Source organism: Microtus pennsylvanicus, chromosome 10 (assembly GCF_037038515.1).
Source record: "Microtus pennsylvanicus isolate mMicPen1 chromosome 10, mMicPen1.hap1, whole genome shotgun sequence".
NCBI classification, from domain to species: Eukaryota; Metazoa; Chordata; class Mammalia; order Rodentia; family Cricetidae; genus Microtus; species Microtus pennsylvanicus.
The window spans coordinates 46,528,328-46,549,938 of NC_134588.1; the positions used below are offsets into that span (position 1 = coordinate 46,528,328).

Consider the following 21,611-nt stretch of genomic DNA (forward strand, 5'->3'; position numbering starts at 1 on the left):
GGCATACATCAAGGCAGAATATTGTATACATAATAAATAAATAAATGAATCTTTAAAAAAAAAGAACTAATTTGAAAGAACTAAACAGCCGGGCGGTGGTGGCGCACGCAGGTGGATCTCTGTGAGTTCGAGGCCAGCCTGGTCTACAAGAGCTAGTTCCAGACAGGCTCCAAAGCAACACAAGAGAAACCCTGTCTTGAAAAACCAAAAAAATGCTGGCCTTGGTTTTTTTCAAAGACAGTGTTTCAGCTAAGGTCAAATGTTTCAACAAGTTACAAAAGTGCTTGAAGTGCAGAAGTGAAGTCAATAAGGTGTGGTGTACAACCTTTAACCCTGGCACTTGGGAAACAGAGGCAAACCAGTTAGTTCCTGGAGGTGCTGACATGCCTAAAAGGGGGATGGGGGGCGCTCAAACTCTTAAAAAAGAACACAGCCAATTTTCAGTGTAATACTTTATTTTCTATTAAATGAAAACCAAGAAAATGTCAAGTTAAGTTAAAAGGCAGACCTTTATCCCTTGAAGAAAAAATACAAACTGTATGGTATGATACCTGTATAATAGGTCATATTTTACATTACATAATATAAACAAAAATCACTAGTCTACATTCTTCCTTGCTTGAAACTACAATAAGCTACAGATTAAGTGGAAAATGGGTTTGGTTTTTGGGTGCAAATAAACATCTTGGAAAAACACATAGCATGCATTTTTAAATTGTCTGCATAGGCTGACACAAGCCTTAATAACCACCACCACCACCCCCTCCTCCTCTTCCTTGTCCAAAGTAGCCACCTCCATAGCCACCCCTTCGCTGGAATCCTCCAGATCCTCTGTAGCCCCCACCAGATCCACGGTAATCGCCACTAGATCCTCTGTAGTCTCCACCGAAGTTGTTTCTGTAGCCCCCTTGGGAACCTCCTCTATATCCGCCACCACCACCACCTCCGCCATAATTTCCACGGTAGGAGTTGGGGCTAATATTGTAACCTTCTCCACCACCATAACCTCCCCCACCACCTCCATAGCCTCCACTGCCTCCTCCATAGCCCCCACCACTACCACCACCTCCATAGCCCCCACCTCCTCCACCATAGCCTCCCCCACCGCTTCCAAAGCCTCCACTACCCCCAAAGTTGCCGCCTCTGCCACCACCAAAACCACCTCCACCACCACCGAAGCCTCCTCCTCCGCCACCACCAAAGCCACCTCCACCACTGCCAAAGCCTCCCCCACCACTACCGAAGCCACCCCCGCCACTGTTGAAGCCACCTCCGAAGCCTCCCCCACCACTTCCAAAGCCGCCTCCAAAGCCTCCTCCACCATAGCCACCACCATATCCTCCCCCGCCATATCCTCCTCCACCATATCCTCTTCTGAATCCACTTCCATTATCATATCGGGCCATCTTGGGAGGGCGAGGACCATCGCCATACCTAGGAAAAGCAAGAAAACAACAAACCTCTTTAGGCATACGTGTGGGAAAAGGGAATGAACCCAGAGCTGTGCACACTAAATTAAAGAGACCAGAATTAATAATACGTCACCTATACTGAAATTAGAAGCAAATAACTTGATAAAAATACAAAGGACTTTCTGCATATTTGTATACTATTATAATAGTTAATTTAGCAGGATGACATTGAAGCCATGCTTTAAAGAATGTTAAGCAGACTAATAATCAGTATGTCTACAACTACAATAATTAAATTCAATAAAATACTAAAAACTAGTAAACCTAAATGAAAAACGTAAGCATCCACTGAAGACAAATATGTTATCAATGTAGGGGGCACTAAGAAAATACAAATATTTTATAAGGAGAAATTTCATATTTCTTAAAACAGTTTCTATTAAATACCTATCTTTCTACTTGAGGAAGAAGTAATTATACTGTATCTGAAATATCAACACAGTATTACGGAAAGTGTATCATCTAGCTTAAACACTCGATACATTCTACTCTTCTGCGTTTTATTTAGTATGTGGCGATATTGTGCACACAGATTAAGAAAAGCAAAAGGAAATCTTTTGTTCTGTGTCACACCAAATTCCATATTTAATGTTTATTTATAATTTTAACCTAAGTGGCAAGAACTTTACCAACTAACTTTAATAATTCTGCAAAAGCTTTACACACAAAAATTTCATTAAGTACTCACCGTACACTTCCAATCATAAGGTTGATACCAGCAGCTGAAGGCCTAGAAATCTGACGGATCGTGTTCAGCATATGTTCATTTACAGGGTCCAATTGGCTGATGATATTTGGTTGTTTGGACACTTCAACAACCAGAGCTTCCATGGCGGCCCGGAGGGCTGTGATGCATGCTGCAGCTTCATGTGATATTTGCAGTCTGATCCTAAGGGAAACAAGACATACATAGAAAGAGACAGATGATTATTTAGGTTAATAAATTTGCCTCCCATGTGGCATAAATTTAACTGCTTATTTTATTAGAATTAGACATTTTCCAAGGCTATATGAAAGCATGAATAATCAGTAATAACCATATAAAACAACTAGAAAATGACCAATCCTATAACTGAATCAGAAAGATTTGCAACTCCAAGAAAATAAAATATAAAATAAACCTTACAAATGAAAGAAATCTTGTCTTGTTTCAAAATAAAAATTGAATTCTAAAAATTCTCAATTCTAAAAATTCAGTTTGGCGTCACCTGAAAGCACATACCAGTCATCTATAAATATGATCTGTCCATCAGACTGGACTTTCTTGGAGGCAAACAGAAGTAACTGTAAGGGGGTGACTAAGGTCATTCCTTTAGCAGAGATGGCTCGGGTTCGAATCTGCAGATAAAAAAAGGCCAAATGTTACACACTGACAGGTAATTAGCTATAGCATGAAAAGAAAACTGATCCTTCAGACTTCCCTAATCTTACCTTTTCACCAAAAACAAAGAAGGGAGATGGGTACTTCATGTCTTGGCTGCTAAAAGGGCAGTTCACAGATGATTTGTGGATAAGGGCATTACGCCCTTCAGTGGTAAGAATCTTTCTCTTTTCTTTATGATAGCATACGTTGGGGTACACACCGAAGGCCAGCAGAGAGATAACCACATCCAAATTATTATCTGGTCCAGTGTTAGTAAACACTTGTGTCAACAAACAATCTGTTAAAAAGAATTTAAAGAAATGATTGTTAAAAATGAGGTAATAGTATGACTCTGCTAAGCGCCCTGACAACTATTTGGAGGAGCTTTTGTGATAAGATTCTGTAATCAAAGGTATCCATCCTTATTACTAGCAGAAAATGAAAAGGACAATCTAAATGTCACTGCAATGAAGGCTATTTTCAGCCAAGATACACCCTAGCAGTACTTTTATCATCGAACGGAAACCAAACAGCAATGTGCTATATAAAAATCATTTCTACTACATGTACTTGAATGTACCAAAATCATTTAAATGCTGTTTTTTTTCTTGTTTTGAATTTTTTTAAGATAGGGTTTCTCTAGCTTTGGAGCCTTTCCTGGAACTAGCTCTTGCATACCTGGCTGGCTTCAAACTCACAGAGATCCGCCTGCCTCTGCCTCCCAAGTGCTGGTATTAAAGGTATGCACCGCCACCACACAGTCTAAACAATGTTAATTCTACTTGCTATAAAAAGCTGAATAGTAGCTTCACCTATATTATTTTTAGGTTCTAATATATAAAAATATTTTCTCCCTTTGATTTTCAGTGTCAGTTTAGAAAGAATTCAATTCATAACCCTTTAAAATTCTACTTCCCGGTGCTAACAAACATTCTATTTTTCATTAATCTTCTCAGGTCACAAAGTTTAATCTACTTAGAAAAGACAAACTCAACTATAGGGAAATGGAAAGTTGGATTAGTGTTGCATCATAGAATTATATATTATGTTTCAAGAAACAGCTGAGACTATTACGAGTACTCTGCTGTCAATATACATGTTAGCTTAAGACAAGAGTTCACAAAGAATATTTTGCAAGGGGAAGCTTTCTCCTGTAATTGAGAAAGGATGTTAGGCAATCACTAGTTTAAGCGGTCAATCCTTGAATTCTCAATGAGTCTACTCTGGCTTTAGTTTCCTGGATTCTGAACTTACCAACATGAGCCACAATTATCAGCTGACAAATGAGAGACATCTTACCTTCTGGAAAGCCAGAGTTAATCAGAATCTCTTTAAGTTGTACTTTGGCTTCCCAAGTCATTCTTAGTGTAGCCATATTGAGTCTCTTTTGCTCGCAAAAACGTATTTCTGCTTCTTCTCCGCTCATCCTAAAACAAAATGGAAAAGCATTCGTTCTCAAAAGCTCAGCAAGTTTGCATGCAGGACTATAAACTCAGACAGTTACGTAGTTCCTTAAGCAATTGCCTTTAACTCCATACCTAGCATCATCCCAGGCTTGGAATACTGATAAAAGAGCAACATGATCAGAAAATCTGTTTCCAGCAAAATTACGGTGAATATAGCCCAGGCGTTTTCCTTCACTGATAAAGGGCTCTGGAAAGCAGGTAGCAGCTGAGATGGTACAGACAGCATCTCCCACACTGGGAAAATAAAAGTTAACAGTGAATCACAATCTTTATGCCAGAAAGGCTTTCAAATATGAACAGAAAGAAACCTTTGTTGGAGAGGATACTACTTACAAGTACTAAACCTAACTGGCCTGAAAACATAACATTTCCCCCGTAATTTTTTTCTAGACAGACCACCTCCGTTTATGAAAGCCATCCCATTTCAACTACAAACAAGAAAACAAACTTACTAGAAAATACACCCCATTATCATCATTTTTCCAAAACGAGGCTCAATGGGGAGTTTAGCCAGGATTCGTCCCAGAGGAGTCAACTCATCATTGGCATCTAAAGCATCAAGTTCTGTGGGAAGATACTTATTCGTGAGTGATAATGCCAATAAATGTACATACTTCATTATATGTCCATGCAAGAGTCAAGTATAAAGCCAGAGCAAATGATTTAGTCAAAAAACATGAAAAAAAAAGAATTCTGGTATACTAAATACAAGACACTATTTATAGTTCCTTTTACTCAAATAGGTTTTGGGCAAATGTGGATGGTCTATAGCCCAAAGTTAGTCAATAAAATAATAACAGCATTAAGTATCCACATAACCCATAAAAAAGAAATTGAAGCCGGGCGGTGGTGGCCCACGCCTGTAATCCCAGCAGTTGGGAGGCAGAGACAGGCGGATCTCTGGGAGTCCGAGGCCAGCCTGGTCTAGAAGAGCTAGTTCTAGGACAAAAGCTACGGAGAAACACTGTCTTGAAAATCAAGGAAAAGAAAAGAAAAGAAAGGAAAAGAAAAAAAATTGAATCTGGGTTAACAGTGAGTACAAAATTCCAAATTCAATACAGAGAGCTTCTGGCTTCAATGCCTTCACTTTTCATTACACTACTTTTTTTTTTTAACAGATCTGAGATGTGGGATGAAAAAAGACTCTAAGACATACATGCTAATATTAAATACAAGTCAAGGAATAATGCATGTACTGATTCTTAAGATGTAGCATTCTATATATACCTTATATGCTTTCTAAACGAGACCCATTTATTCTCCTTCAGCCTTCAAGCTCAAGAAAATTGTGATGCTAAGAAGCCTTTACTACCACGGCTTTACCAAGTCTGTCTTCATTTGACACACTTGTTAGTGGAACTTGCTACCTAAGGACGGATAGCATAAGGTATCAGCATTTACCTCTAAGCGTATGCTCTGCTTCAATCACAGCATCCAACGGTGGAGGTTCAATTGCCTTTGCAAGAAACTGGCCAATTCCACCTAGACGCAGAAGTTTTATGCTCAAAGCAATTTCATGCAAAGGTGTTCTAAACATCTCTGGTGTCATGTGAGTTTCCAGTCTAAAATTTACAGGAGCAGAAAAAAAGTAAGCCTCACCTATGTGTGCAATGACAATCCAACAATATCTGCATAAAAAACAATAGTATATGGTATTGTTCCTTTCTCCTCGTCGTTTTATAATTACCACAATTTTTCCTATGCATTACAGCCGTGCCTTACAGAGTAGACTTATAAACTGGTTTCTGTCTTTACTCTCAAAGCCATGCCCTTTCAACTAAGTGAAGGAGCATGAAAAAGTCAATGCTACCACTTCGAAAATCTAATACTTTTGAAAGAACTCCATATCTAAATGTTGCAGCTCTATGTTGATCTAAATGTACATTTATAATTGCTGGTAAAACAGTTAACTAATTTTTTTCTAGAACATTGCTTACTGTCTGTCCTAATTACACATAAAGCCAGAACTCTAAATATCATGTATTTTTCATCTTTAATATCCAATGTGTCTTGGGAATGAGTATTATGAAACAGGTAATATGGTAAAAATAAGAACTACTCTACTGCTGAATATGGGTGACAGGTCTTTAATCTCAGCACTTGGTGATAAAGTCAGGCACACCCTCAAGTTCAAGGCCAGCAAGGTTAATCTGTCTTAGTCAATGGACCAAAACCTAAAATGTTAAGACATGGCTAACAAAAAACTAGCTATCCCTGTATAATCTGTAATTCCAAACTGATAAAGAAATGGAATTAATATCCACAAATCTTTTTGTTAAAAAACACTAGCAACCTCTAAATTTCTTTTCATAGTCTCACTATAATCCCATTTAGTTTAAATATACCTCACTGAAGCACACTGATGGTTGGAGGAACTGCATATATGTATACACACACACACACACACACACAAAAGATTTAAAAAGGTTCTTATTTTAAAACTGATCTCATTGGACAAGACAGCTTAGTAAGAAATGCTAAGAATTTTCTCCATGATCTTCACTTACTTCTATATACAACCAATGTCAAATTAAAAAGAGACTTTACTACCTGTCAAAACGAGCTCGACTACACAGGTGAAAGCAGAACCCAGGTCGGACTCGGCCAGCTCTCCCTTTCCTCTGTTCTAGGTTTGTTTTTGATGCCCACACAGTAGCATAGTTGGTCATGTTGTTATGAGCAGTAAACAGTTTCACTTTTTGTCTAAACAAGAAAAAGTAGTTATTGAAGACAGAACAAGTAAGGAAGGAATCAATGACTTTATATTCTTAGCTACCAATCTATTCAAAGATACATCAACATTATACGCACCACATACCATAAGCAAAATTATAACATGCTTGATGTCGAGATAATAGATTCTAGAAATTCTCCGGTCTGCCAGTGTGTTCAAGGACAAACCTTATCTCAGAATAAGGTGTGTGCATAGATGAAGTTGCCTCAGGCTTACACAGTTGTATGCATGAGTGTGAACACATACACACTCAAAAACAAAACAGAATGACTGATAAATTTATCTACTTAGAAAGATATATGTGCAATAATAATGCCAGCTTTTTAACCAGGCTTTACTGTCCTCAACTAAAGTGCAAAAACTGACTTTACCTATAGACAACACCATGACTCAACTCACATAAACTTTGAGTCAGTTGCACTATAGATGCTAAACCACAAGTCTGGAGTTCACTACATTCTTAAAGGAGTGAGACTGTCACTCTGAGTAATGGTTATGTTTATGTGGGAAACTAAATAAATGGGTCCGTTACACCTTAACCAAAGGTGAGAGGACATATTCTTGCTTCTTCAAAGATATGATAGATAGGTTTGATCCAGAGAGTGAATGACTGCTTACAGGATACTTGGCTTAAAGTATGGTCACTGCATGTCATCCCTAAACAACAGAATACTCAAAAACAAATAACAAACTATATGACACAAAATAATATATTAGTGGTAAATTTTTGTTGTTTACTAAATATGGTTAGTCTGTACTCTTCAACTACACCTAAGACATACAAACACATTGGGTCTAAAAGTATAGAAATTGACAATGAAGTTAAAAACTAAGTGTTATGGTACACAGCAATGATACAAACCCCATGGCAGCTCACAACATCTTTAATTCTAGTTCTTGGGTAGCTTATACATTCTTCTAGCCTCCAAGGCCTCCAGGCACACAACTAGTGCAGGCATTTAAGCAAAGAAAACACTGATACACATAAAAAAAAAAATACAGGGGGCTGGAGAGATGGCTCAGTGGTTGAGAGCACTGACTGTTCTTCCAGAGGACCCGGGTTCAATTCCCAGCACCCACATGGCAGCTCATAACTGTCAGAAGATCCAGTTCCAGGGGATCTGACACCTTCACACCAATGCACATGAAATAAAGTTAAATAAACCATAAAAAAAATTTCAGTAAATTGAAAAATTACACAAAAGGTTATATGATAAAGTTTGGCAGTTGCTAACAGTAAAAAAATTCTTTGGAACTTACTTGCAGGAGTCAATGACATAAACAACATCATTTATGGTGATGCTTGTCTCAGCAATATTTGTGGACAAAATAACCTGCAAAAAATACAAAAAAAATTATACTATAGAAAATATTCTATTTATGAACACACAAATGACCAGAAAATCATTTAACCCGTAGTAAAAGAGGAATTACAGCAACAAGAATAAGAAAAGGGGGGGGGGGGGGGGGAATCTATCAAGGTTAGACTGGAAGACCTTTTTCTATTTAGATTTTGATATTTGTTCATTTTCCAAGAGGCATTCAAACATTTATTAATATTTAACATCTCTTTCACATCTGACCTCACTGTAATTCCCTCCTTACTTTGGTCACTCCATCTGGAACTGGATCAAACACTTTGCGCTGTTCCTCCCGAGGGATCTGAGAATGCAGAGGTAGAATCTGATACCGGTGACTTCCTACAATACAAAAAGGATAAGAACTAAAAGAGCAAGTTAAAACATTGTTCTTCATTACACATACCTTCATTAAACACAGCAACATACAAGCTAATATTAAAGTAAACATATTCATCATAAATCTAAAACAAGAGAACTCAGTCATACCAAAATGTGAATTATTTTCCAAATGCTTTTGCATAGTATATATCAAATTCCAGCCAGGCAAGAAGACCAACACAGCCCCTGGAACATTGAGGGTTTCGATGTACTTAAGGAGAGCTTCAATGAGTTCAAAAGGAGTTTCCTTTTCGTTCAACTGAGACATGCTCAATTTTGTTTCTGGACCATATTCATCAGCACAGATTAGATTGCAATTTGCCTGCAAGAAAACGAGATTTGTCACGCATAATTAACAGTTTGATTCTCTTGGGTTTACTTTTTCTAAGCAAGTAACATTTAACAATACTGTTTAACCCTAGGGTAGATAGTAATACTTTCATTATGAAACCAGTACTTTGGAATACTACTGCAACTGTGTAAAGATATGTTGCATTTATTCATATGGCATTTGTTTAATGATAATGTTTCATCTTAAGGCAACTAACAGCCAATAGCTAGGCAGGAGAATAAGCCTGGATGCTAGGCAGAAAATAAATAGAAAAAGAGAACAAGGAAAAAAGACTCCTGAAGCAAGCAAGCTAGCCAGCCAGCCAGTCAGTGGCCAACCAGTTAGGCAGTAGCCAGTCAACCAGAGGGAATAAGACATACAGAAGAAAAGACACAATGCAAACCATAGATGGAGAGAAATAGGTAAGTTATTAAGAGCTAGCTAGAACCAAGCACAAAGACAAGCATTCGTAATGAATATTTATTTATTAAGTCTCCATGTCATTGTTTGGTACCTGGTTAGTGGCTCAAAGGAAGGCCTGGCATATTTGATTTATGCTTGGTTGGGAAAACACACTGTGAACTCTAGCACTGGGGAAGCAAACTGTTTCAGTCAGGCTGTTACAGAGAAACCTTGTCTCTAAAAACAGAGATTGACCAACTTCTAAGGTAGAAAGAAGGTCAGCAGTAAAGGGCATTTCCATATTCATTTCTTATCACCTACATCAGGGACTTATCTGCAATTTGACCGGCAAGGAAGCACACCTGCCCCGACATCTCTGGAAGCACTTATACGACTGATATCCATGAATATATATTTTATATATAGAACCTATGATAAACTGAATTTCCTTTTATTTTCCTGGGATATAGAGAATTCAACTACAAACAGTCCCAGAACTTTATAGAAATCCTTTTAAGACTTTTATGCCATAAACTACTTAACCTGTGTAGTCTTAGAAGTCTCTTGGCACTGAACCTGGAATTATTTGGATTAAGTCATTAACCTAATAACAGACATTAAAAATGATTTTAAAGGACTCTGCAATGCCAATTTAATTCATGCTATGCTTTAACCACTTATTATCTTCTCCATCAAACACTCTCACAATGTAAATTTCTCATTCCTGAATGTGTGTAAAGAAATCTACTTACATCATCATCTTCACCACCATCATCTTCCTTATCTTTCTTCTTTTTGTCCTTTGGAGGGGGAACGAATTGGGTCATCTGAATGCAATCTTCTAGAAAATATTCTGGCAAGGATAATCACATTAGTTATGCACTTCATAATTGACAAAATGGTACATGCGTAAAATGATTTTCATTACCTAATCTGTAATTCAAACCGCTCAACCAGAGTTTTCCCAACTACTATAAATTCCAACAGTGAATTTTCATAATTAAACTTCAACAATGTAAACTAAACATGTCTCCCTTGAACTCTAGACAAAAATTTAGGTAATTCGTATATAAATTTCTACAAAACCAGCTGGGGCTTCCCCTTTATACACATTTTTCAAGGAAATACACTTGGAAACTGTATGTACTCTCCTACTCTGAAGACTGGAAGATAGCTAACCAATAATGTGCCTGAAATTCGAAAAAGTTAAGAATTGTCTCTATAATCTGTCTTCTGTATCTTCACCAATGACCACCAAGACTGCAAACCAAAGGTGCACACACCATCACCTAAATTAATGTCCACCAATTTTATTCACTATTAAGTAATGCTCTCAGGTCACTCTGAACTACACACATTAGGATCGAAATTTGTTATCAAATCTACATATTGAGTAGTAGTAAATTCCACTGACAAGGAAATCTGTTAGTTACCACGTACTTTTCTATTCAGGGTATATTTATATTTTGAGATTTAGGTATAATCTAGTACCATCATTAACTTTCTGCTCAAACTGCGCCCATCACTGACTTCTGCCTGCAGATTAGGAGAGATTTTAAAAATGTAGTGGAATGGAACTGGAGAGATGGCTACTCTTCCAGGACTCAGGTTCAAGTGCCCAGCACCTAAGTGGCAGCTTACAACTCCTGTTTGAGGACATCTGACACCCTCACATGGACATGCGTGCAGGCAGAAAAACACAAAAAATACATATAAAAGTTTTAACAAGTGCACTGGCATAAATATTCATTTCAACAGACTGTTAAGTCTCCTACGGTATTTGCATTTCCTCAATTGGACTGTGCAGAAGTTATTTTAAAAGTTCAGATGATCAATTTTTTAAAAAGCATAGGTATGATTCTATCAACTCAAGTTGTTGTCCCAGAGGCATGCCTGCCTTCCTCAGTGGTAGACACCATATTAATCATGGACTAACCCAAAACCTTTTCTTTCCTTGGCCATGGTGTCTTTTTTTTAAATATTTATTTATTGATTATGTACACAATTTCTGTCTGTGTGTATGTCTGCAGACCAGAAGAGGGCACCAGACTCCATTACAGATGGTTGTGAGCCACCATGTAGTTGCTGGGAATTAAACTCAGGACCTCTGAAAGAGCAGGCAATGCTCTTAACCGCCAAGCCATCTCTCCCAGCCCCCATGGTGTCTCTTTACAGCAATTAAGAGTCACTACAATATTATCCACAATTTCTTACTGCAATCTGTAAGAAACTAGGTTCTCTCTCTCTCTCTCTCTCTCTTTTTTTTTTTTTTGGTTTTTCGAGACAGGGTTTCTCTGTGGCTTTGGAGCCTGTCCTGGAACTAGCTCTTGTAGACCAGGCTGGTCTCGAACTCACAGAGATCCGCCTGCCTCTGCCTCCCCAGTGCTGGGATTAAAGGCGCGTGCCACCATCGCCCCGCAGAAACTAGGTTCTTACCCTCTAAAAATCTTTATAAAGCTCCAAAGTACAGATGCACAGCAAATATTTGAACTTTAAAACCCATACCCTGAGAAATAAAATTAGCTTATACTTCATTGGTATATTAACCTTTTATAGTGTATTGTATGTACGTTTGAATCTTTCTCAATTGCTTTTCACAAAATCTGAGCTCATTGATAGGTCAGGAAGTTCTGTAGAACCTCCCATTCCTAACATTTTAGTTCCGGGGCTACAAGCATAAGCTACAGTAACTGGCTTTTTAGATGGGTGCTGGGCAAGTATTTAAACTCAGGTCTTTGTGCTTATACAGCAAACACTGAATGACCCATATTTCTGTTACCTACAATTTACTACTGAACTAAAAGATATAGTAACATAGCATGGCTAGTCATTTCATGCGAACACACTTCACCAAAATGTTAAAGCTCTTAGCATATTTTCATATTTCCTCAATTGGATTGTGTAATGTTATTTCAATATGAGCTCTATGTTGATTCAAATTTTAAAAAGCATAGAAACCACTTACAAAAAGTGAATGAAATTTGATTTTACTCCGGAAAACAAAGTACCACAGGCAAGCAAGGTTCCCCAAATGCTAAGACATCTTTCAAACTATCACGCTGACCTCTAAATTAAGAAAATGCAAAACCTCCAGCACAAATCATGATTTTCTTCCTATCACATCAACACAAAATTTACCTTGAACTGGGAAAGTCCTTCCATAAACTTCAATGATAGGGCAATTAAAGAAATATTCACAGAACATGGTAGTATCAATAGTTGCAGACATAAGAACGATACGGACTTCAGGATAAGCTAGAACGACATCACGTAGTACTACCAATAGGAAGTCAGTCTATTAAAATGAAAACAAAAGTTTAAACAGGGTGGTAAAATAGACCTTAACATTTGTGATAGTCTAAAGACATTACTGAAATTGTTTTTGATATCAATTAAAAAAGTGGAAAAATATTACAATGCTTTAAAAAAAAAAAATAACTACTAGATTTCAATAGCAACTCTGGATAGTTTGCATGATAAAGCAATGTAGAATATCCTTTTAAAGATATCACTTTTTGTTGTATAAATGCAGTATTTCAAAATGTTGTTTGTAGTATCCACCTTCCAATCTTACAACTATATATAATAAAACTTTGCACTGGTTTATCAAGAACCATGAGGCAAAAGTGAGAAATTTGTATTTTCTTCTCATTTTCCGTGACAATTAACATCTGAAATGTTAAGCTATAAACGCCTACCAACATTTTGCTAAAAAGCACAAAGGAAAACTAAATCATACAATTCCACCAGCTACTGGCCATAAATCACTACTAAAATGCTAAGTTACATAAAACTATTATCGATCACATAAAACTATTATCGATCATAGTAAACATTACAATGTGAATATTAACTTATTTGGGTTCTCTGAATAAACAATATTTAGCAGTAGAGAAAGAAAGCAAAGATGAGATTTCTAATCAAACCTGACTCATAGGTTACTTACATTAATATCTCTTTCGTGAATTTCATCTACAATTACATGACTGATCCCTCGAATGCCTGCTTCCAATTTTCTTAGGAGTACACCTTAAAAAAAAAACAATTATGAGATAGGCTTCTTTCCTAGAGTCAATAAAACACAAAAAACTTTAGCTGAGGTTGGTTAATTGCACAGACCTTTAAAAAAGGCATGATTTACTGAAATCATGTAGATAATAAAACTATACAGAGAAACCTATCAAGCAAATGACTAGATAATCAACCTTGCTACAACACAATCTTTGTATTGTCAAAACAGTCTTCAATAATTAATATCCTGACACATTCAGGTATTTTTGGCATTGTCCCGACTTTCTGTGAAACAGACTGGCCTTTAACAGTTATTTGCCTGCTTCTGCCTCTCTTCTGTACAGGATTAACATTTGCAAAACAAACTTTCTGTATTTTAATAAAAAGATGACAGTAAGTCACAAATGAGGTACCACAATGCATTACTTACCTACAGTACAAAACATTATACTGGCATGGGGGCGTGGAAGTATAGACTCAAACCGAACACTGTAACCACAGCTTTTTCCAGGCTCTTCACCTCTCTCATAAGCAACTCGTTCAGCCACTGCAACTGCACTGATCCTTCTGGGCTGAAAACAAAACAAAAGTGATATGGAATTATAAAATTAGTTATACTTATTTAAAAGTATCTATGTGCTATATGGGTGACTGAACATGTTACATGCTAGGCCAAATGTTCTACCTAACTAGTAATACAAAAAGTTCTGAGTCTCACTTCAAACTTTACACCATACCCAGCTAAAATTTTAAATTACTTTAAAAGCTCTCATTGCTATCTTAGAAACAGAGAAAGGGAGGACACAAATGATCTTTACCAAATATGAAACTTTAATAAATGGAGAATACGCTATTTCCATTATGGTACAATAAGGCTCTTTATTTTTAATCTGAGTACTTATCTCTAGTTCCCAAGTGAATGATGGTATTACAAGTGACTAAGAGAAAAGGCACAAACCAATAGGAAACTGGTTCTTACAAACACTACACTCAGCATAGTTGGAACTAAGTAAGATGGCTCACCGAACTGTTCAAGGACTCAGATTTGGTTTCTAGCACCCATGTTAGTTAGATGGCTCACAAATTAAGTCCCACCTCTTGGTAATGACACTCTAGTTTTTGCGAATACCCACATGTGCAACATAAACACACTGCAAAAAATACTTAAAAAGTAAAGCTTAATGCTAAGTTTCAGGTTAACCCTACTATTTTTCTCCCAAGTGTTTTATCATCACCATCCTGGTACCTCCATTTTTATTTTATTTTTAGTTTGCAGAGACAGAGAGAGATTCTCTGTGTATCTTTGGAGCCTGTCACTGGAACTCTGTAGATCAGGCTAGCCTAGGGTTAAAGGTGTGTGCCACCACTGCCCAGTTTGTATTAATTTTTAACTTTACTGACCTTCAAGCATGTAGAAGACACAGATCAAAGTTTGAAGCCACCCTGGTCTATGATAGTAACTCTGCAATGCTCTATCTATCCTGATGGTCAGTTGTCGCCAACAGCTTAACATGACAGATTATGAAATAGCTGTCCCCAAAGCATGAGCACTCTGACAAGCTTATCTTACTTACAAAAACTTAAAAAATGAGATCCCAGCTGGCCAGTGGTGGCGCACGCCTTTAATCCCAGCACTCGGGAGGCAGAGGCAGGCGGATCTCTGTGAGTTCGAGGCCAGCCTGGTCTACAAGAGCTAGTTCAAGGACAGGCTCTAAAGCCACAGAGAAACCCTGTCTTGAAAAAGCAAAAAAAGAGAGATCCCTTGGCGCCATAAGCGTCACCTAAGATCCTTTTTTTAAAAGATTTATTTTATATATATGGTGCTCTGTCTGCCTGTGTGCCTGCCAGCCAGAAGAGGTCACCAGATCTCATTATAACTGTTGTGAGGCACCATGTTGTTGACCTGCCTCTGCCTCCAGAGTGCTGGGCTTAAAGGCGTGCACCACCACTGCCCGGCTAGCCTAAATTCCTGGTTGAGTGTTTGTATACCTAACGTAAGCCTGAACCCCCAGGCTTCAAGTTCAATGATGACCTAGAGTATAGAAGTTATAGTTAAGTGGTTAGGGTGCGTGCCTAACCTGTCAAGATTCTAGGTTACCAAGGACAGGAAAAGCAGGAAAGAGTGTGTGTTGGTATTACAGTTTTAACATTTTTTCCCCGTAAAACTGGGAATATTTTCATATTAATCCCAATTCCTCCTCCCTCCCTTCTCAACCACCATCTGCTCCCTTAGAGAAGGTTTAAGGTCTCCCATAGGTCTGACCAGCAGGAAACCTGCGTTAAGACCAATCTAGGCTCCCTGAAAGCAGGTGACAATGTCTTAACATTCTCGAAACCTTATTTGACAACAAAAAAAAATCCTCCAACTCCCAAACTATTAACAGAGCTCACATTGGCTTTTTATTTACCTGAGTCACAACAATATTACACTCTGCTGCTCTGTCATTCTGGATAAAGTCATCCAAAATGTACTGTGGAACCTGTGTGGTTTTACCACATCCAGTGGCCCCGCGAATGATCACAACTGAATTTTGACTAATGGCTTCCAGGATTTCAGGTTCAAATTTCTTCACAGGAAGCATCTCTCTCTCTTGTAATACCTGCATAGAAAAGTCAAAACTTAGTAAAACTTCATTAGAACCATTTCCATATTAAAAAGATACTGTATTTTAACTGGCTTAGTTCGTGATATATTCTATGATACCTATTTATCTCTAATAGAATTGATTCTCACTAAATTTCTAAATAATCTTTCTTGGTCTTCATTCCCCTATTTCATTCTTAGGTCTCCAGAAACTTTCTAATTTATTAATTGTTTGCCACAAAATGTTAGCACTTTTGAAAACCAACAAAGAAGCACAACTCATTTCTAGGTCCTGACTGAATTAAAAGCCACTACTTTATCAGTTAGCTATGATTAATAATTTGGTGAAATGTGCCATTCTACCTAACAATGTTCTTTCTGAAACACTAGGCAATGTAGTTAAAAATTTTCACCACTTACACTTTGTAAATTATGATCCTGTTCCAGTTGGTATGTTAATTCATTCTTAAGATCCATGCTTATTTGTTCAGTAGAAGCCTATAAAAAGAAAACATTCAAAGAAAATTTTATTTCCGTATACTTTTCCGTAAAATATGAGGAAATAAAATGTACGGAATTTATAAAGAAAATATACGGAAGAAGACATTTTAAACCCCAAAATTAATCTTAGAGGGCATGTGGTACTTACATAAGCCAGGGGCCCTTCATCAATGTTGCTACTAGTCCAAGGATTCCAGTTGGACTGTGGTGGTGACCAAGGTACCACTCCAACTGCGTTTTGTCTCTGAGATGGTTCAAAATGAGCCAATTTCCCAATGTTGAGTATAACTGGCATAGAAGGATCAACGGGCTAGGAAAAAGCAAAATAAATAAATGTAGACACTTGTCTATGGGAAGATTTTAAAATAAAGTTAACTACAAAAAGCTGTATATATGCTTACTGGAGGCACAATTTCAAGATCTAGCTCTTGAACCACATTTTGCAGTTGATGCTCCAAATCAGGAGAGAGGAAAACTTTGTAAGGCTCAACCTACAAAAAGAATATCATCAACACATCCATAAATAATTCAGAACTATTAATTTTAGCAAAGTAGAGATAGAGAGCTGACAGTATATAATAGGGCTATTATAGACATAAAAATTCCTCTTAGTGAGAATCTTTACAATTCACTCAGTGGATCTTAAAAGAGTGCTAATTAAATACAACCTTTTAATTTCTTGATATTCTAAGCTTTGATCTGATACAGGTCAGAAGTAAAACATCTGCCTAGCATTTAGAAGCCTTAATTTCCATTAATTATTATGCTCATGTCCCCCAAGTCATTCCTCCCTCCAACTATAAATTCAACTCCTTTAGTCAAATACTAAGTTACGAGTATTAATGCCTAAATACTTACTCTTTCTCCTTCTTTCTTCTTTGTAAGCCCAGAGTACGCCTCAATCACTCCAAGATGATAGAGTTGTCGGACAAGAGAGAGGGCACATGATTGTGCTGCTAATTTCTTATTTGATCCATGTTCACGTGCGAAAATCCCTACAAGGATTACCAAGACAGAAATGAGCTGAACAAGGAGCCATCAGTAACAATTAAACATTCATATACTAAACAACCACTGATAAAAAGTACATCAGTTCTTTTCATTCTATTTATTAACCAAATCCAATTCTATATAACTAATCATTTAAGCCTACACTCAACTGTTGTCATTACCACATCATTAAATCAGATTAAAAAATGATAAACTCAAAATTTAAGTATAAAATGAAATTACATATACAATGGTCAATTACATCAAGAAAGAGGTTAATTTAAAAAACGTTAATTTAAAAACTTCCTGAGTCACAGCCTCTTTTTTTTAAGATTTATTTATTTATACAGTATCCTGCCTGTATGCCAGAAGAGGGCACCAGATCTCATTATAGGTGGTTGTGAGCCACCATGTGGTTGCTGGGAATTGAACTCAGGACCTCTGGAAGAGGGGTCAGTGTTCTTAACCACTGACTGAGCCATCATTCCAGCATCCTGGTCACAGCTTCTTAGGATTACCAGAGTCTGAAATCCAAAATTTTAGTATGCAAACCAGACCAAATTTTAAAATAAGTAGGTCTCACAGGTCATACAGTCTATCACACCTGTGACGTCTGCTTTAGTATGAAATTCAATGCAGACAACTCAAATTCTTTCCTCCAAGGAAGCCAAAGTTACGTTATTTACCCCCCCCAAACTAAAAAGCAACCACTGTTATCAGCTATGAAATTTTCCATATGCTAAATTTAAGCATGTGTTAAATTACATTAAGAATTCAGAAATACAATTCAAGACATTCCTTTAAATCTTCTGATCAAATAATCTGAATCACTATTATGTATGGTATAATTATTTACAGTTAACACTATGGCAGTAAAAAAAAATGTATGGGTATCTTTCTATCCTCAAACCTTAAGTCTTAATCTTTTTTAAAGAAGATTTATTTATTATGTATACAGTGTTGTGCCTGCATGCCAGAGAGGGCACCAGATCTCATTACAGATGGTTGTGAGCCACCATGTAGTTGCTGGGAATTGAACTCAAGACCTCTGGAAGTGCAGCCAGTGCTCTTAACCTAGAGCCCCCTAAACCTTATTGCCGAAGAATTAATATAAGTACCATCTCAGCCTTTCTATCATCTACTATGGATGAGTTTATTCTTTGTTTTCCTAAGGTTAGTGGCTTTCTCATGGTTTCTCTCTGGTTGTTTTTGAGTGTCTCATGTAGTCATGGCATAATTTCCAACATTCTATGTAGTAAAAGGTAACTTTTAACTGTTTTTGTTAAAGACAAGGGTCTCATGTAGCCCTGAATGTGGCTACTCACTATGTAGGATGGGCAGGTCTCAAAGTGGCCCCAATACCCGGACCACATTTCTGATTCTCCTGCCTCATCTTTCAGTGCGCCATGCCACCTTACCTAGCTTGTGTGGTACTTGAGCCAGAAATAAATGCAAACAATCACCAAATAAGTTAAAAGCCCAGCCCCCATGCCTCTTTAAAACTTGCTTTTGGGTTTGTTTTGAACAAAAGGCTTAATTTGGAGCCTTCTGAATATAATCTTATTACCATTGAGACCCAAAGAAAAAGACCATTATTTAACAAAATGCTGATAGCTAGAGTTCCAGGGACTTTGGTTCACAGTTGTTTCAATGTACAGGATACTGAATCAATAATCCTATAAGTAAGCAATCTACCATCAAATTTGCTTATCTCCTAAATCCACAAATTTACCTATTGGCTCTATTTAACCTTTGGTATTTTGTTATTTTAAAACAAAGTTTTTCTCTCTTATACAAGACTGGAACTTATAGGCTGCCCTCCTACATTAATACACACAATGCAGGTCCCACCACCATTCCTAGCTACATGGTTCTCAAATGCAATAGCTTATTGCTTTCAATTTTATTACCCAATCCAACCCATTAAATTCCATTTCGCTACTAAAAATTTGAACTGTAAACATCCTTCATGATCTGACTACTAAAATATTACACAAGCATCTTTTGCATACATGGTTTAGGAGATTTACACCTGTGTTGAACTCCAGTAATATCCTAAAATGTTAATATTATAGGTATCATGGTTCCTAAAACCTGCTGTTTCAGATAGGTTTCTCTGGCATTATTATAAGGTGACCAACTATTTTGGTAACTGTCAAGTCTAAAAGGCTACCAATTTTATAAATGAAACTCCTATAAAAGGAAATCTACATCACTTAAGGAAACAGACAAATACAAGCTGGCTTGTTTTTGTGCCTAGGTCTAAGACAGGCGCTTCATGTCTAGACTGTTGATTTCATCATCTGTTTATATGATGCATAATGGTATCCACAGTGCACCTCCTACCCTCAACTTTCCCTAGTCTAACTTCTTCCACTCTACAACCATAACTCAAATTACTATGCATGAAATTTAAATACCTAGCTCCCACGTTAGTATACAGTATCAACAACTCTCAAAATCCTGTGTTACTCTCCTATTCTTTCCCATTAATGAATAGTTCAATTTTTCAATGTAATAGGCTAAAACTAACTTCTCTATAGTGTTGTATGTTCTTTCAAAGTATCTCAAGACTTTATAATGTGAAAATATCTTCACTGCAAAATCTTTGAGTAGTTTAAAAGGAATTACACTTACTTCTGCCCAGCTGCTTGATATAAATGGTCATTTCTGCAATAAAGCTCCTGTAACAACATATACAAACAAGGTTAGAAATTTATCACTCTAAGTTACTAACTCCATATCTACCTAGTCAGGGAGGTTTTCCAACTGCATTCAATAAAAATTATAGCAAAAAAACATTCTGAACATTTATTTCTGTCCAATCCTAGAACAAAAAGTATATAAACTGCAAATATGTATGACATTAGTTATTAACAGCTGGAGTTTTCTTTCATGAAAAGAAAATGTTACATTTTTAGATTATTATAGATTTACTTATTTTTATTCCAAGGTTAGAATCTGAATATGAGAATGCTTTCAATAAAAAAAATTTTGTTTAGCTTGTAGCTAAGTAAGAAAAACACCAAACTCTTCAAATTATATATATATATATACTAGTTACAACCTGTTAGGGCAAGTTCATACATGCAAGCACTATATACCAGTAGCTCCTGTGGCAGAGTCCTGATTACATATAGCTGCAAGAAGTCCTTGGTGACAAAAAAAAATATTTTAGCCTACTTTTAGGTATTTAAACCAGGGCCTAGAGAACAAAAGTCATTTTTTACATTACAGCTAAAACTGCTAGCAGGTTCTAAGGAATAAATTTAGATTTTTAGCAAAAGTATGCTGGTCCTTCACTGCTCGTACATTCAAACTTGACTTTGTGCTGTGAACAAAAGGTTAGGTGAAGCTTAGGGAAAAAAAATGTTAGTCTCCTTCCTAAACTTCTTTGTCAACTGACCTTCAGGTACAAGGGCTTCAAGGGGTCAAAGGCCACTGGCTTTCAGGGGAACAACATCCACCCTTTCATTAATGACACCGATGACAGTATGTTTCTCAGCCAGGCTTAAAGTCAGCACTCAATCTCATTCTCCTCCACCTAGGGGGGAACAGCAACACCAGAAATCAGTTTACAATAGTTTCCCATGTGATTGCTTAGTTCAGCCTAAGCATCAGCACATGTGTATATGAACACAAACCTCTGGTGTTGCTGTCTGTTATGCCTTTCAATAAAGGACATACAAGGAGCAATGTGTCCCAGCTCCAACTGTCTGCCTCTTACATTGTCTTGTCCTGAATTCTTTGCTTTTACATCAGAAATCAGTAAGATACTGAAATCAAGCTTTTTGGCAGCAATTCAGTTAAGTTTTAGGCACAATTATGTATATAATAACAATAGTAATGATAATGTTAAGACATTATTATTAATGCTGGGAATTTGAACTCTAGGTCTCAAGCAAACTATGGAGATGCTCCACCTGAGCTCTATCACCAGCATTTCCAATTATTATTACAAAGAAAAACTACCAGGAGCTGGCAAGTCCAATAAGTTACACATAAAGCATTAAAAATT

General features: G+C 37.0%; 1 protein-coding gene across 3 annotated transcripts in view; it reads right to left on the reverse strand.

Annotated features, from left to right (window-relative positions):
- Positions 1-437: 437 nt before the first annotated feature.
- Positions 438-21,611, reverse strand: part of Dhx9 (DExH-box helicase 9) — a 35,707-nt gene continuing 14,533 nt past the window's right edge. For 2 of the 3 annotated variants that reach the window (XM_075988247.1, XM_075988248.1), the window contains exons 7-28: positions 20,231-20,277; positions 17,462-17,598; positions 17,005-17,094; positions 16,752-16,913; positions 16,523-16,600; positions 15,927-16,118; positions 13,949-14,090; positions 13,454-13,536; positions 12,646-12,802; positions 10,260-10,360; positions 8,883-9,096; positions 8,641-8,735; positions 8,296-8,369; positions 6,852-7,004; positions 5,703-5,863; positions 4,754-4,865; positions 4,374-4,535; positions 4,135-4,262; positions 2,904-3,133; positions 2,695-2,810; positions 2,161-2,361; positions 438-1,434 (exon numbers count right to left, since the gene is read on the reverse strand). In XM_075988247.1, coding sequence (XP_075844362.1) covers positions 741-1,434; positions 2,161-2,361; positions 2,695-2,810; positions 2,904-3,133; positions 4,135-4,262; positions 4,374-4,535; positions 4,754-4,865; positions 5,703-5,863; positions 6,852-7,004; positions 8,296-8,369; positions 8,641-8,735; positions 8,883-9,096; positions 10,260-10,360; positions 12,646-12,802; positions 13,454-13,536; positions 13,949-14,090; positions 15,927-16,118; positions 16,523-16,600; positions 16,752-16,913; positions 17,005-17,094; positions 17,462-17,598; positions 20,231-20,277 — 3,529 coding nt within the window. In that variant the 3' untranslated portion in view covers positions 438-740. Of the gene's footprint in view, positions 1,435-2,160; positions 2,362-2,694; positions 2,811-2,903; positions 3,134-4,134; positions 4,263-4,373; positions 4,536-4,753; positions 4,866-5,702; positions 5,864-6,851; positions 7,005-8,295; positions 8,370-8,640; positions 8,736-8,882; positions 9,097-10,259; positions 10,361-12,645; positions 12,803-13,453; positions 13,537-13,948; positions 14,091-15,926; positions 16,119-16,522; positions 16,601-16,751; positions 16,914-17,004; positions 17,095-17,461; positions 17,599-20,230; positions 20,278-20,999; positions 21,132-21,611 lie in introns of those variants that run through there. The other variant, XM_075988249.1, reaches the window with a different exon arrangement.